The sequence below is a fragment of the Hyla sarda genome, chromosome 4, assembly GCF_029499605.1.
Source record: "Hyla sarda isolate aHylSar1 chromosome 4, aHylSar1.hap1, whole genome shotgun sequence".
In the NCBI taxonomy this organism is placed as follows: domain Eukaryota; kingdom Metazoa; phylum Chordata; class Amphibia; order Anura; family Hylidae; genus Hyla; species Hyla sarda.
The window spans coordinates 262,285,147-262,297,632 of NC_079192.1; the positions used below are offsets into that span (position 1 = coordinate 262,285,147).

The 12,486-nt window shown below is 39.4% G+C and overlaps 1 protein-coding gene across 1 annotated transcript; it reads right to left on the reverse strand.

Annotated features, from left to right (window-relative positions):
* Positions 1 to 5,834: 5,834 nt before the first annotated feature.
* LOC130367454 (putative nuclease HARBI1) lies at positions 5,835 to 11,521 on the reverse strand. Its single transcript, XM_056569875.1, has 3 exons — positions 11,452 to 11,521; positions 8,982 to 9,407; positions 5,835 to 6,214 (listed from the first exon to the last, which is right to left on the reverse strand). Exons 1-3 carry the CDS (start codon positions 11,519 to 11,521, stop codon positions 5,835 to 5,837), a joined length of 876 nt encoding a protein of 291 aa, XP_056425850.1.
* Between the last annotated feature and the right edge of the window lie 965 nt (positions 11,522 to 12,486).

Consider the following 12,486-nt stretch of genomic DNA (forward strand, 5'->3'; position numbering starts at 1 on the left):
GCTCAGATAGTAAAATGAATGAGGGCATTCAGTAAGGCAGAGTCAGGAGTATGCCCTGCTGTGTTATGAACACAGTGATGGCTCCTGTCTGTCTTATTGACAGGCAGGGAGCACTGCAGAGCTTGTCTGTGTAAGGTTGCAGTCTGAGATTTATGACTCCAGCATGAGTCTGAAATCTAAAAAAAGGAATGGTAGGGAGACCTCTAGTGGTCATTTTGAACAGTTTCCTGGAAAGTGGATTGGTCGTCATGGGCCAGTTGGCCCCCAAGCAGTTGAAGAAGTCTCGGCACTCGGGATTTCTTTTCAAAGGTTTATTCAAGTACTTCCAGCGTACTGCTGCACGCGCCTCGGCTCACACCTGAGCCTTTCAAACAGCTAGTGAAATCTCCGGACATGACATCATTTAAATCATACAAAGGTAGGCGTAACATAGATATGTAAATTTCATGAAAATATAACATAGATATCACCTCTATTAGTAACAAAGCAATATTCGCAAGGCTAGCGAGTATATAACTAAATACAGAATAACAATATATAATTTGAACATAGCATACTTCTGACAGTGTTCACATTCAAGCGGTTTTTTGCTGTGTCTGTGAGAAAAATAAAGAGATAAAAAAATTGTCATAAACATAATCTGGAGAGGTTATATATATTTTTATAGTTGTTGTACTTCATATTCCCGGTTAAGACCCTTTGGAAAAATAGTATTCAATGTATGAATCCAATATGCCTCTCGAAGACGGAGTAATTTCTTAATATCCCCACCTCGTCTCGGGTATCTAATTTGTTCTATTATTTGGAAACGAAGTTGAGCTATATTATGATTTTTCTCATGGAAATGATGTGGCACAGGAAGCAGTAAATTCTGACATCTGATCGTAGACTTATGTTTACTCAACCTATCCTTCATGCGTTGTGAGGTCTCTCCTATATATAAAAGCCCACAAGGGCATTTAAGTGCATATATAACATTGGATGTGTCGCATGTATGGTATCCTCTAATCTTGTAGGGGGTACCTTTATGAGGATGGAGAATTGTATCACCTTTCATCAATAGACAATATCCTAAAAAATTACTGTTAGAAGCTGAAAGAGAATCCCTTACTGAGAAAATACCTCAAGTAAAACAACCTCGAATGTATTTAGTGCATAAGTTTCATCCTCTCAATCATAGGATCGATAACATAATCCGTAGACACTGGAATATATTAAGTGAAGCACATCCTGGAGTTAAAGAATTTACACAAGTACCTATTTGTTGCAATAAAAAAGCCCCCACTATTAGGGATACAGTAGTAAAAGCTGACATAGGGAGTCAAGTAAAAAAACCACATCAACAATTCCTCTCTAGTCGGAAAAACGGGACTTACCCGTGTTAACACTGTACACATTGTACAGTGTTAACACGGGTAAGTTCCGTTTTTCCGACTAGAGAGGAATTGTTGATGTGTTTTTTTTACTTGACTCCCTATGTCAGCTTTTACTACTGTATCCCTAATAGTGGGGGCTTTTTTATTGCAACAAATAGGTACTTGTGTAAATTCTTTAACTCCAGGATGTGCTTCACTTAATATATTCCAGTGTCTACGGATTATGTTATCGATCCTATGATTGAGAGGATGAAACTTATGCACTAAATACATTCAAGGTTGTTTTACTTGAGGTATTTTCTCAGTAAGGGATTCTCTTTCAGCTTCTAACAGTAATTTTTTAGGATATTGTCTATTGATGAATTTTTGTCTCATCTCCTTTATGCGTAATTCACATGTATTTGTGTCTGTGACTATGCGTCTTATTCATTGATATTGGGATTTAGGAATGGCACGTTTTGTGCTATGTGTATGACTACTCTGATAATGTAGTAGGCTATTTTTATCTGTACTTTTGGTATGCAAATCTGTTATTAATTTACCATCAGAATTGATAATAACCTTGGTGTCTCGAAAATTCACAGTTTCTCTACTAGAAGTCATAGTAAAATTAAGTTCAGGCCACACCCCATTGATATATTCCCAAAAATTGAATAGAGTTTGTTGTGGCCCCTCCCATACGCAAAACATGTCATCTATATATCTATACCATGCTTTCGCATGTTGTAGAAAAGATTCATTATTGTAGATGAAGTGTTCTTCAAAAAAATGACATGAATGCGTTTGCGTAGGGAGGGGCCACATTCGCACCCATCGCAGATTCACGCTGCTGTATAAAGAAATCGTCTTGGAACAGAAAATAGTTGTAATGTAGCACCAACTCTAACATTTTGATAAACATTTCTTTTTGTAAGATTGTATACTCGGTATCTATCAATAATTCTTTTACGGACTCAATGCCTTTTGCATGTTCAATTGAGGTATATAAACTCTCAACGTCGATCGTTACCAACCATACATCATTCTGAAATGGTCCTAATGTTTTAATTTTTCCTAGAAAATGTGATGTATCCAAAAGAAACGATTTCGTTTTTTTAATGAGTGGAGTAAATATCTTCTCTAGTGTTACAGACAGCGGGGTCAGTACAGAATCATTAGAGGCCACGATCGGCCGACCTGGTGGGTCGATCAACCGTTTATGAATCTTGGGTAAAATATAAATTACCGGAATCACCGGACTTTCATTAATGAGAAAACGCGTAAGTTTATCATCTATTACCCCTAGTTCTGAATAATGGGTTACAAGGTCTCTAACTTTCTGTTTAATCATGGAGGTCGGGTCTGTCATTACTTTTTTGTAAGTTGCAACATCATTAAGTTGTCTCCGTATTTCATTGACATAGGCGGTGCGGTCCATTATAACGACCGCACCGCCCTTGTCAGCTGGTTTTACTACAATATCAGAATCGTTTTTCAAAGGTAAAAGAGCACTTTTTTGTGAAGATGTTAAATTGTAATGTATTGGGAAATCACCACGTTTAATACATTCGATTTCTCTCTCAGTGTCTCTTTTAACCAAATGTATAAATGTCTCGACAGCATGATCATTTTTGGGTGGACTAAATGTGCTTTTGGTTTTTAGCTGCAAATCATCAAGATATAACATATTATTATCCCGTACAACATTCTTAGGAATAGTATCTATTTTGCTAGCAAAATATGCTTTCAAACGTACATTGCGAAAAAAACGGGATAAATCAATGTCCATCTGGAAGGTATCAAAATCACTGTCCATGCTGAAAGAAAGTCCCTTTTCCAGTATATCCATCTGATCGACAGATAATATTTTAGATGAAATATTAATTATCAAAGACGTATCCCTACCTGGGATCTGGTCTGAGTCCCTGCGGCTGTAGTTTCTCGGGTGGTGGCTTCCCGCACGTCTGCTCTTTTTGGGGGTCTGCCTCGCCCTCTCCTGGGAAAAGGGCGCCGGTCTCTGTTGGAGGCTTGATCGCTGCCCGAACTTGAGGAATGATATCCGCGGTAGCCAAATCCTCTGGAGGTCAAGGAGTCTTGTGATCCCTGCCATTTGTACACCCGATTGTGTATGTAATCCTCTGAATCACGTAGGAATTTGAGTCTTTTCTTATTTTCCAACTCGCTTCGATATGTATTCAGAATAGATTCCGTAGTATTTTTCAAAGCCGCAAGATCTTCTCCATTCATAGAATCACTCAGCTGCAACTCGATATTTGTAATCTGTTCCTTCACAGTTACAATGGCTTGTTGTAAACGAGAAACAGTTAATAGCATTAAGTCCATAAAGCATTTGTTAATGATTTTCTCAAAATCTTGGCAATATTCTTTATCATCCGAGAAGAAGGTGGGTCTAAGTTTTACTCTTAAACCACGAGGATTTTTTTCCGTGCGGTGATATTCCGCCAATGTGGTCACATGGAGTTCATAGGAGATCAGTCTTTTAGATTCCCGTTCATAATCACGGCGTTTGAACTCACTTGTAGGAGTTTTCAGAAAGTCAGTAGAGGTGGTTACTTGCTGTAGTATCCTGTCAGCATCCTCCTGGCTGTAGGAAAGTGTAGCCGACATGAACGCCAATAGACCGGTGCACGAACCCAGGTAATCAAATAGAATAAAGGTGGTCGGCACTTCGGTTTCTCACCCGGTGCACGAAGAAAACGAATATGCAGTTGAAGAAGTCTCGGCACTCGGGATTTCTTTTCAAAGTTTTATTCAAGTACTTCCAGCGTCTCCCGATCTAGACTTTTATCTTTGTGGCAATTGTCTATTCTGTGAAAATACGAGATGTGCAGCACCTGAAACTACGGATACTTGAAGCCTGTGCTAGCATTTCTCCTGCGGTGTTGCTATCAGTGTGTGAAGAGTGGGAGAAGAGGGTTGCATTGACAATCCAACACAATGGGTAGCACATTGAACACATTTTATAAGTGGTCAGAAACTTGTAAATAACTCCCGAAAGAATAAAGTTACGTTAAAACCAAGCACACCATTGTTTTTCATGTGAAATTCCCAATAAGTTTGATGTGTCACATGACCCTCTTCCTATTGAAAAAACTAAAGTTGGATTCAAAATGGCCGACTTCAAAATGGCCACCATGGTAACCACCAGTCTTGAAAAGTTTTCCCCCTCACACATACTAATGTGCCACAAACAGGAAGTTAGTATCACCAACCATTCCCATTTTATTAAGGTGTATCCATATAAATGGCCCACCCTGTATATCAATACTATACACAATGGCCCTCATTTACTAAAGTGAAACCGACTGTTTTTCTCGGTTATTGCGCCCAAATCTCTGTTACATACCCCGTGAGCCCAAATGTGCGCCTAAAATTCACACCGCACAACCGACACTTTAGAAATCACTCTAAGTATTTTTTCAAACCGACAAAATGGGCGTGTTTTGCATAAAAAGGGGCATTTTACCGACAAAAAGAAAAAAACACTCCGAGTACTTTGTAAATCACTCTGGAAATTGTGTGAGTTGAGTTTTTCCAAGTACCGACAGCCCAGAGGATGTGTAAACTCAGCTAAAAGCGAGTGTTTTGGAGAAAGGCACAGCTTTTTGGTTTTAGATAGCCAGTGTAGCCAATTTTGTGCCAAAGATTCTTAACCTCGATATATGTAGGATTATTAATGATGGTTCTTTAACTAATTTTTTTGGATCTTCCTTTTTTTAGATTTTTGTCAGCAACAATAATTGATGTTCAACTTTTTACATTTAGATTTGACTTTACATTTGTGATCTATTTATTCTTACTAATCCACTAATCCAATGTAAGTGTAACTCTTTTTTTTTTTTTTGGGGGGGGGGGATTCTTTTGCTATCTTCACCCTTTGCATGTACGCAGTGCATTTAATGCTAGATTAATTATAAAGCTGCAGCGTCAACTACCCTGCATATGGCTTGCTCCCAATACACACAGTGGTTTTTTTTTTTTTGGTGTTGTTGTAGCTGCAGATCACATTCCCACCCCGCCCTGCCTTACAAACTCCCGACACACATAGGGATGCAGCATTAAACACCTGGGCATCATAGATTTCTTGATGGATAGGCAGTATCTTTCATGAAGCTGTTAGCATTTTTTTTCAGGAGAATTATGCTGGTGATGTTGCAAGTGTGAACTTTACCTTATTTTTTGACATAATGTAGTGGATTCTCAAACTAGCCGAGTTTGTGTTGATTTAGAATTAATTGCTGTCAACACATTTGTTTTGTTGTATCTTTTAAAAATGACAAAAAATCTCCTTTTTTTAATTTTGGTTTTTATTTTTGTTTGGGAACCGAAATCTTCATAAATCATGTTTGCTTGTTTTTTTGGTGGGGGAAATTAAAATAAATAAAACCAACTTATCATGCATTTTTTTTTGTTGCTTCAGACAAAATAAAACAAAAAATGTTACGTTCACATATAAATTTAAACACAGCTAATCTGCAAAGAATGCGCAGTTATGTGCTGCCGCACAGCTTGGGAATCCTGCTTGACCTCTTGGGTTTCCACTGTTGCACCAATTTCTTCCCTTAGATCCTGAGCAAATTCTGCAGGTATGTTGTTATTTTGGGCAATATTGTGCAGCATACAGCATGCTATTATTATTTTGCACACTGTTTGGGGTTTATACTTTAATGCTCCCCCAGTTATGTCCAGACATCTGCACCTGCTTTTCAAGAGCCCAAATGTGTATTCAATCATTGCCCTTGTTCTCTTGTGAGCTCGATTAAACCGTTCTTCTTCTCTTGTTCTGGGGTTCAAATAGGGAGTCAATAGCCATCTACTGAGTCTATAGCCATTGTCACCTGTAACGAGATATTTCTTGTTAAAAAACATTTCAAGATGCCAGACTTTAAGTGTGAATACCAATCTAACAATGAATCAGTTTTGAATGTAGGAAAAGAAGGTTATATCTTGTCCTTTATTTAGATATATATATATATATATATATATATATATATATATATATGTTTATAAATGTTGGTGATTAACACAATCGAGACCCAAGTTAAAATGGCTCTTTGACCCATATCAAAAATTCCTCTTGCTTACACATTTTTAACCCAGGCCTATGCAAAGTGAAAATAGCTATATGATTCTTTTCTAGGTTCAAAGATGTTAAATTTGATGTGTTCAGCTTTGTCTAAACAGCTTCTTTTTTCGAAAAATTCTTTGGACTTTTTTGGGCAACATTTGTGGACTCTTGCCAGGAAACATTCTTTAGCCTATCCAAAGGATCTTGGTTAAGATGTCATAGTGGCGGAGTAAGAATTAAAATAATGTGATGTCTTCCAAGTAACTATAAAATTGGGAGTGGAATTTTTGCTTGTTTTGTCCTTCCTCTCTTAAAATTGTTTAAAATTTTAAAATTATCTCCTAATTTCTCATACTTTTTACAAAATAATCTGGGTATACTAGAATGTTTGTAGCCAAAATTCCAGATATGAAACATGTGTGAACCCACTAAGGTTAGGGTTACATATGTTCAGCATCATGCTCACTAATATTTGTTAACATAAAAAATGCCAAAAATGATGCCTCAAGTGCATCGGTTGGCCTCAGGCTAGGTTTTCACTTGTTTTTTGTTGCCCAAAACGCCAACGCCCATTCTGCCGCATGTTTTTTTTGCCAAAAACGCTGCGGCCAGATGTTAGCTGCAAGTAAACTGACAAACGCCAAATCCACATGGCGTTTTTCAGTTTGGCTTTTTTTGAATCCTTTTGGCGTATTTCTGCTCCTTGTCAGTTTGTAAAATACAACCTCCTGTTGAGACTTTGGCAATTTTTTTTGGAAATCTTGCTGTTTTTCTTCCAGAGAAGTCCATGGGAGTGAAAAAAAGCAGAACGCCATGTGGGTTCTAATTTTTGCGTTTTAGCAGGCAGGTTTTATTCTCTTTTGGACTTTAACGATCAAAAAAAGTGTTTGAGCTCACTTTTTTATAAAAATTTCTTTGGGTACCCTTAAAAATCGAAATAAAAAAATAATACTGTAATGATGGCCAAAATTGGATTTCATGAAATAGATCATTTTTATCAACAAAGTTCCAATAATTTGTAACCAGGGATCAATTTATGTGCGCGGGTAGGGCACTAAAAATGTAGACGAAAATTATTAAAAATGTAGTGTGTGTGTTTAATTATTTATTTTTGGACCATTTTTTCGGTAGGCCTACGACTTCCAGCATGGAACACACTGTTCCATGATAGGAGTAATAGTTACCTGTACTAATTGAAAGCTCGCCGGGGTCCCTTGCCATCCTCTTGTATAATGTGTAGATGCGGCGGCCGCTCTTCTATTGTCCCCTGCACTGCCTTATATATATACCTATTCATATTTCCTGCAGAGAGCTGTGATTGGTCAGATGGTTCCAGCCAATCACAACTCTGTTTGAAATAGGAATATGTGTATATATACAGCCGGGCAGGGGACCATAGAAGAGCGGCCGCCACATGCATATATTATACAGGAGCATCACAGCGGGTGTCAGGAGTAGTGACACTCGCTGCGATCTGTCTCATAATGCAGGTACTACAGCTCCCAGCATGGGGCAGAATGTGCTCCATGTTGGGAGTCAGAGTACCTGCAGTAAGTGACTACAGCCTTTGGCTGTCTGGGCATGCTGGTAGTTGTGTTTAGCAACAGCTGGAGTATCCCTGTCTGGGTAGACACTGGCAGAAGGGTCTGTTCACATTATCCCAAACGGACAATGTGAAATGAGCTTCAGACTAGCCTGAATTATGTCTGTAGCTCCGCCCCCTAATGACTTCATCATTAGGGAGGGAGCTACACGGACCAGTGGGGACAGAAACGAGGGAGGTAAGGGGACCTCCTGTTCTGTATACACTATATACAGCTATCTATAGACAGCTGTATATACTGTATACCGCCCAAAGAGGCTATAGGAGCAGGGAGTCCCGTCAGTCTGTTGACGTGATTGCCGGCTTCTGTATAGTATACACGGGTACACTATGCACCCCTGTATACTATACGGCTGGGGAAGGTGAGTAGTGATGCTATACATCCCTCCTCACCTCCTTACACTCTGTGGACCGGGCCCTCAGCATCCGACCCACAGAGTGGTACCCAGAAGGCAGTGAAAAAAAAAGCCACAGGGGACCAATTTGGCTGTTTCCAAACACCAGGGAAAATGCCCGAAAAACGCAAACAAAACTGCCAAAAGTACGGAAAAACCTGTGGCAAGTTTTCAGGCGTTTTTGCTGGCGTTTTTTTCGTTGGCCAAAAATAGCCAAGTGGAAACCTAGCCTAAGATGTCAAGAATAGTTTCGCCACTGCTTTGACTTGCAAGACGTGGTAAGGCAGCATGATGCATTGCCCTGTCTGTGATGATCCGGCCAGTCAAATAATTTGACTGCGAAAATGCGATGACGGATGAATGTGAAGGTTAAACTTAAAATGAATGTTATCGGTGAGGCTTGAAATTTCCCGGGGGCGCAGCTTGATCAGCGCTGGAGGAAAATAACACTGGACGGCACACATATGTTATGCAGGCCAGGGATTTTTAACAAACAATAATTTTACATATTAAAAAGACCAAAGTAAAAAAACACTTACCTAACAAACATGAATCTCCATAGACACCATGTTGAAATCTGGCATAAAGCTCAGTATTTCTTAAGATGAATGCGTCATGGCATGATCCTGGATAGTTGGGCACCACATCTATAATATTTAGGTATGGTCCAACCACAATTTGCACATTAATGGATTGATAAAGCTTTCTATTTCTATATGCCCGTTCACTTCTTGCTGGTGGTATCAGGGCTGCATGGGTACAATCTATTATTCCCAAAACATTGGGCATGCCAGCAATGTTATAGAAAGCTTCTTTATAACTTTGAATTTCCTCGGTTGTTTGGGGGAATTTGATGTATTCCTGTGCCACACGCATCATACTTTGTAACACTTGGCCAAGTATTCTTGAGAAGGAGGGTTGGCTGTTAATGCCAAATTGGTCAGCCGAACAATGTTGGAAGATACCTGTTCTTAGGAAGTACAACACAGATAGTAATTTGGTTAACCCTGGTACAGCCTGTGAGCGCTTGTTTTGGCTCTGTATTCCGGATTCTATTTTTGCTAGCAGTTGCAAAATTGCTGGCTTATTGAGCCTAAAGGACCGATGAATTTCCTCTTCTAGCAAATTTTCTAAAGTCAATCGTGGATAAAAATTTTTGCGGCCGTCGCCGTGGTCTTCTTTGGCTAGTTGTACCTGTGTAATGTTGCTCAATAGCTGCACATAGTAGGGTTGGTAACAAGTCGTGCTCCTGTTTTTTTTTTTTGGGTGGCTAAACAAATGGTCAAAAAAAAAGTGTTACCTATATATAAGGGTATGAAATTTTCCACCCAAGCTTGCAAGTAATCCCTTTCAAACATTCAAAAAATATCTGGAACAACAATAATGCTAGCAGATTGTTCAGTTAACATCATGTTGGCTATTCTCTTCTTTAATTAAAAACAATAATATTTTTGGGATAATCTTTTTTGGGATTTTTGAAGAAACTTTTTGGACAAAAATGTGGATGTCACAGTGCCACACCTTCAAATCCCGGAAAGAGATGGTGAAGCTTAATCTACATTGTCCAAATGACGCTAAGGCTGTGTTCACACTACATTTTGTTAACCACATTTTCCACCTATGTTTTGGAGCAGGGGGGTGAGGGTGGAGGAGCGGCGGCCACACGCAACCATAGGCAGTAACCATAGTTAATGTATTACAATGTGCCTACCAGAGTGAAAGTCAGACTCCGCTAGGACCATTTTCCGCATGCATGCGGTTCCCCCAACCCAACCGTGTTTTTTCATTCCGTCAGGGAACTGCATGCGTGCTCAAATGTTAACGTCTGGAGGCTGTGTTTCACTCTTCTCTCCAAATTTAAATACATTAAATAGTGTTCCCGCATACGGTTGTGTGCGTCCGTCGCTCCTCCCCCATGATCCCACCTGGATGCGTGAAACCTCTTAGCAAAAAGGTGGTGTGAACCATGCCTCCGCTGAGATTAGGCAAGTTTGCATTAGTGTGAATCGAGTATATACTTATTTTCTCCTTTTTTTTTCAAATGTGTAACTTGCCATTACCACACACATATGTTCTCCACCCTTTTTCTGTTTGGGTAATTTTTGGGGTGGAAATGTTTAAGTAAAGTCAGATTTTGCAAACAAATGACATCAATTTTTAGCAATAAATTCCTTTAAATTTTAGCCTTTAATTATAGCCTTGGCAAATGTAATTTTCCTTTTTTTTTTTTATAATTAGTTTGAAAATTACAGGAAAAATGATCTCAGTCTTTCATTCGCAATGTTCTTACCATTTTCCCTCCTTAGTGTTCTGCCTCTCCCTGGTTTTCCATTGGTATTTAAATAGACTTCACGTTTAGCCGCAGCTGAATTGCGTCTGTCGCAATTATGTCGCAGTTTCTGGAGCATGTTTGTGTCGCACGCGCCTAAATTCTGGCGCAATAACTAAGCAACCAAATAGGAAGACAGCAGTCTACTCAGAAGAAGAAGGACACTTCTGAGGAACACAGCAAGGTAAGGAGCTGGCCTTCAACAGTTAAAAAAACATGGAGGATGTCAAAAAAAGGTTACCAAGCATACAGAACATGAGCACACCACACCAAGGGATTGATAAGGGAAGCCAAGGTGGTCTCACATAACCACCTAGCCATAAACAGAGTAAGCAGGGGATGAGCAGCATTTGGTTAGGCCCAGCTTGCTTAGAAAGTCTGTTTAGCTGTTCCAAAAACGTAAACTTACACAAAGTTAACATCATACTGTGCTTAGGGTTTCAACATGTCTACACTAAAAAGACCTGCCATGCCAAATTTAAAGCTGAAATCCATATGCGTGACGTCACAGGATAAACATATGAGGGGAACATTTAGGCATATTCTGACAAAGATGTTGTTATTTTCCCAAAATATATGGTCCTGTATGATGAATAAGTTATTGTGACACGATCTAGAGTTTTTAACAGTACAGTGCCCCAACACCCCCAACAAACGCTAAGTTCAGCATTGTCACTTACCTGGCCCCGACGTTCCTGGCCGTCCTCCTGGTGCTTCTGGCCCGTGCCCATCAGTCTCCTGTGTAGTCATCTCGAAAAATACAAATAATATCATGGTGGAAGATATAGTAGTATCTAGTATAGGGCAGCGTTGCACAAGCAGGGGTGCCTCCAGCTGTGGCAAACATCCAGCTCCCAGCATGCCAGGACAGTCAACGGCTGTCCTGGCATGCTGGCAGTTGTAGTTTTGCAACAGCTGGAGGCTCTGTTGTTGGGAAACACCCTTAGAGTATATGTTGCAACATTCTAGGAGTTGTAGGCTTGTTTTACTAAATACCTACCATTGCCTTGCCGGTATTTCTTGTTCCAAAATACCGCCAGGGTGAACCAAATACCAGCTTTTTAGATTAAAAAAAACGGCCAGGTAGAAACCCTAACTGTGCTCACAGTGCATACAGTTGCCACACACTCAGCAATTGTAACTTTAAATAAAAAATATTTAAAAAAATCAAAAAGGCACAAGCAAGATGAAGAGTCAAAAAAAATATTCGTGGTTGACCAGCCTTAATTTGAAAGTGGTCTTACATTTTTTACCAAATTTTGGGAATAACTAAAATGTTTCCCGCAATTTAAAGGATTAGGATAGGACAAAGCTATAAAACAAAAAAACCTGCAAACAAATCTGACATGCTGAATGATAACTAGGAACTTTGTTGAGTTTGCTAACACAGTGCTCTCTGCTGACATCTTTGTACATTTTAGCAAAGTTGTGAACAATGCAGCACAGTGGCTCAGTGGGTAGCACATTTGATTTGCAACACTGTGGTTGTGGGTTGAAATCCCACTAGGGCCAACTGGGCAAAATTGGTGTGAGTGCTTTCAAAATTAAGAGTCCTTATTATTAGTATAATAATGTCAGCAGAGAGCACTGTTTTTTTGAGGGGGAAAAAAAAAAAAAGGGGACTATTCATGTGCATGGGTACAAATAGCCCAATCCTCTTACATTAAAGTGAGTCCAGATTTGAGGTAGCTAATTTTTAAGTAAACACAGGTAAT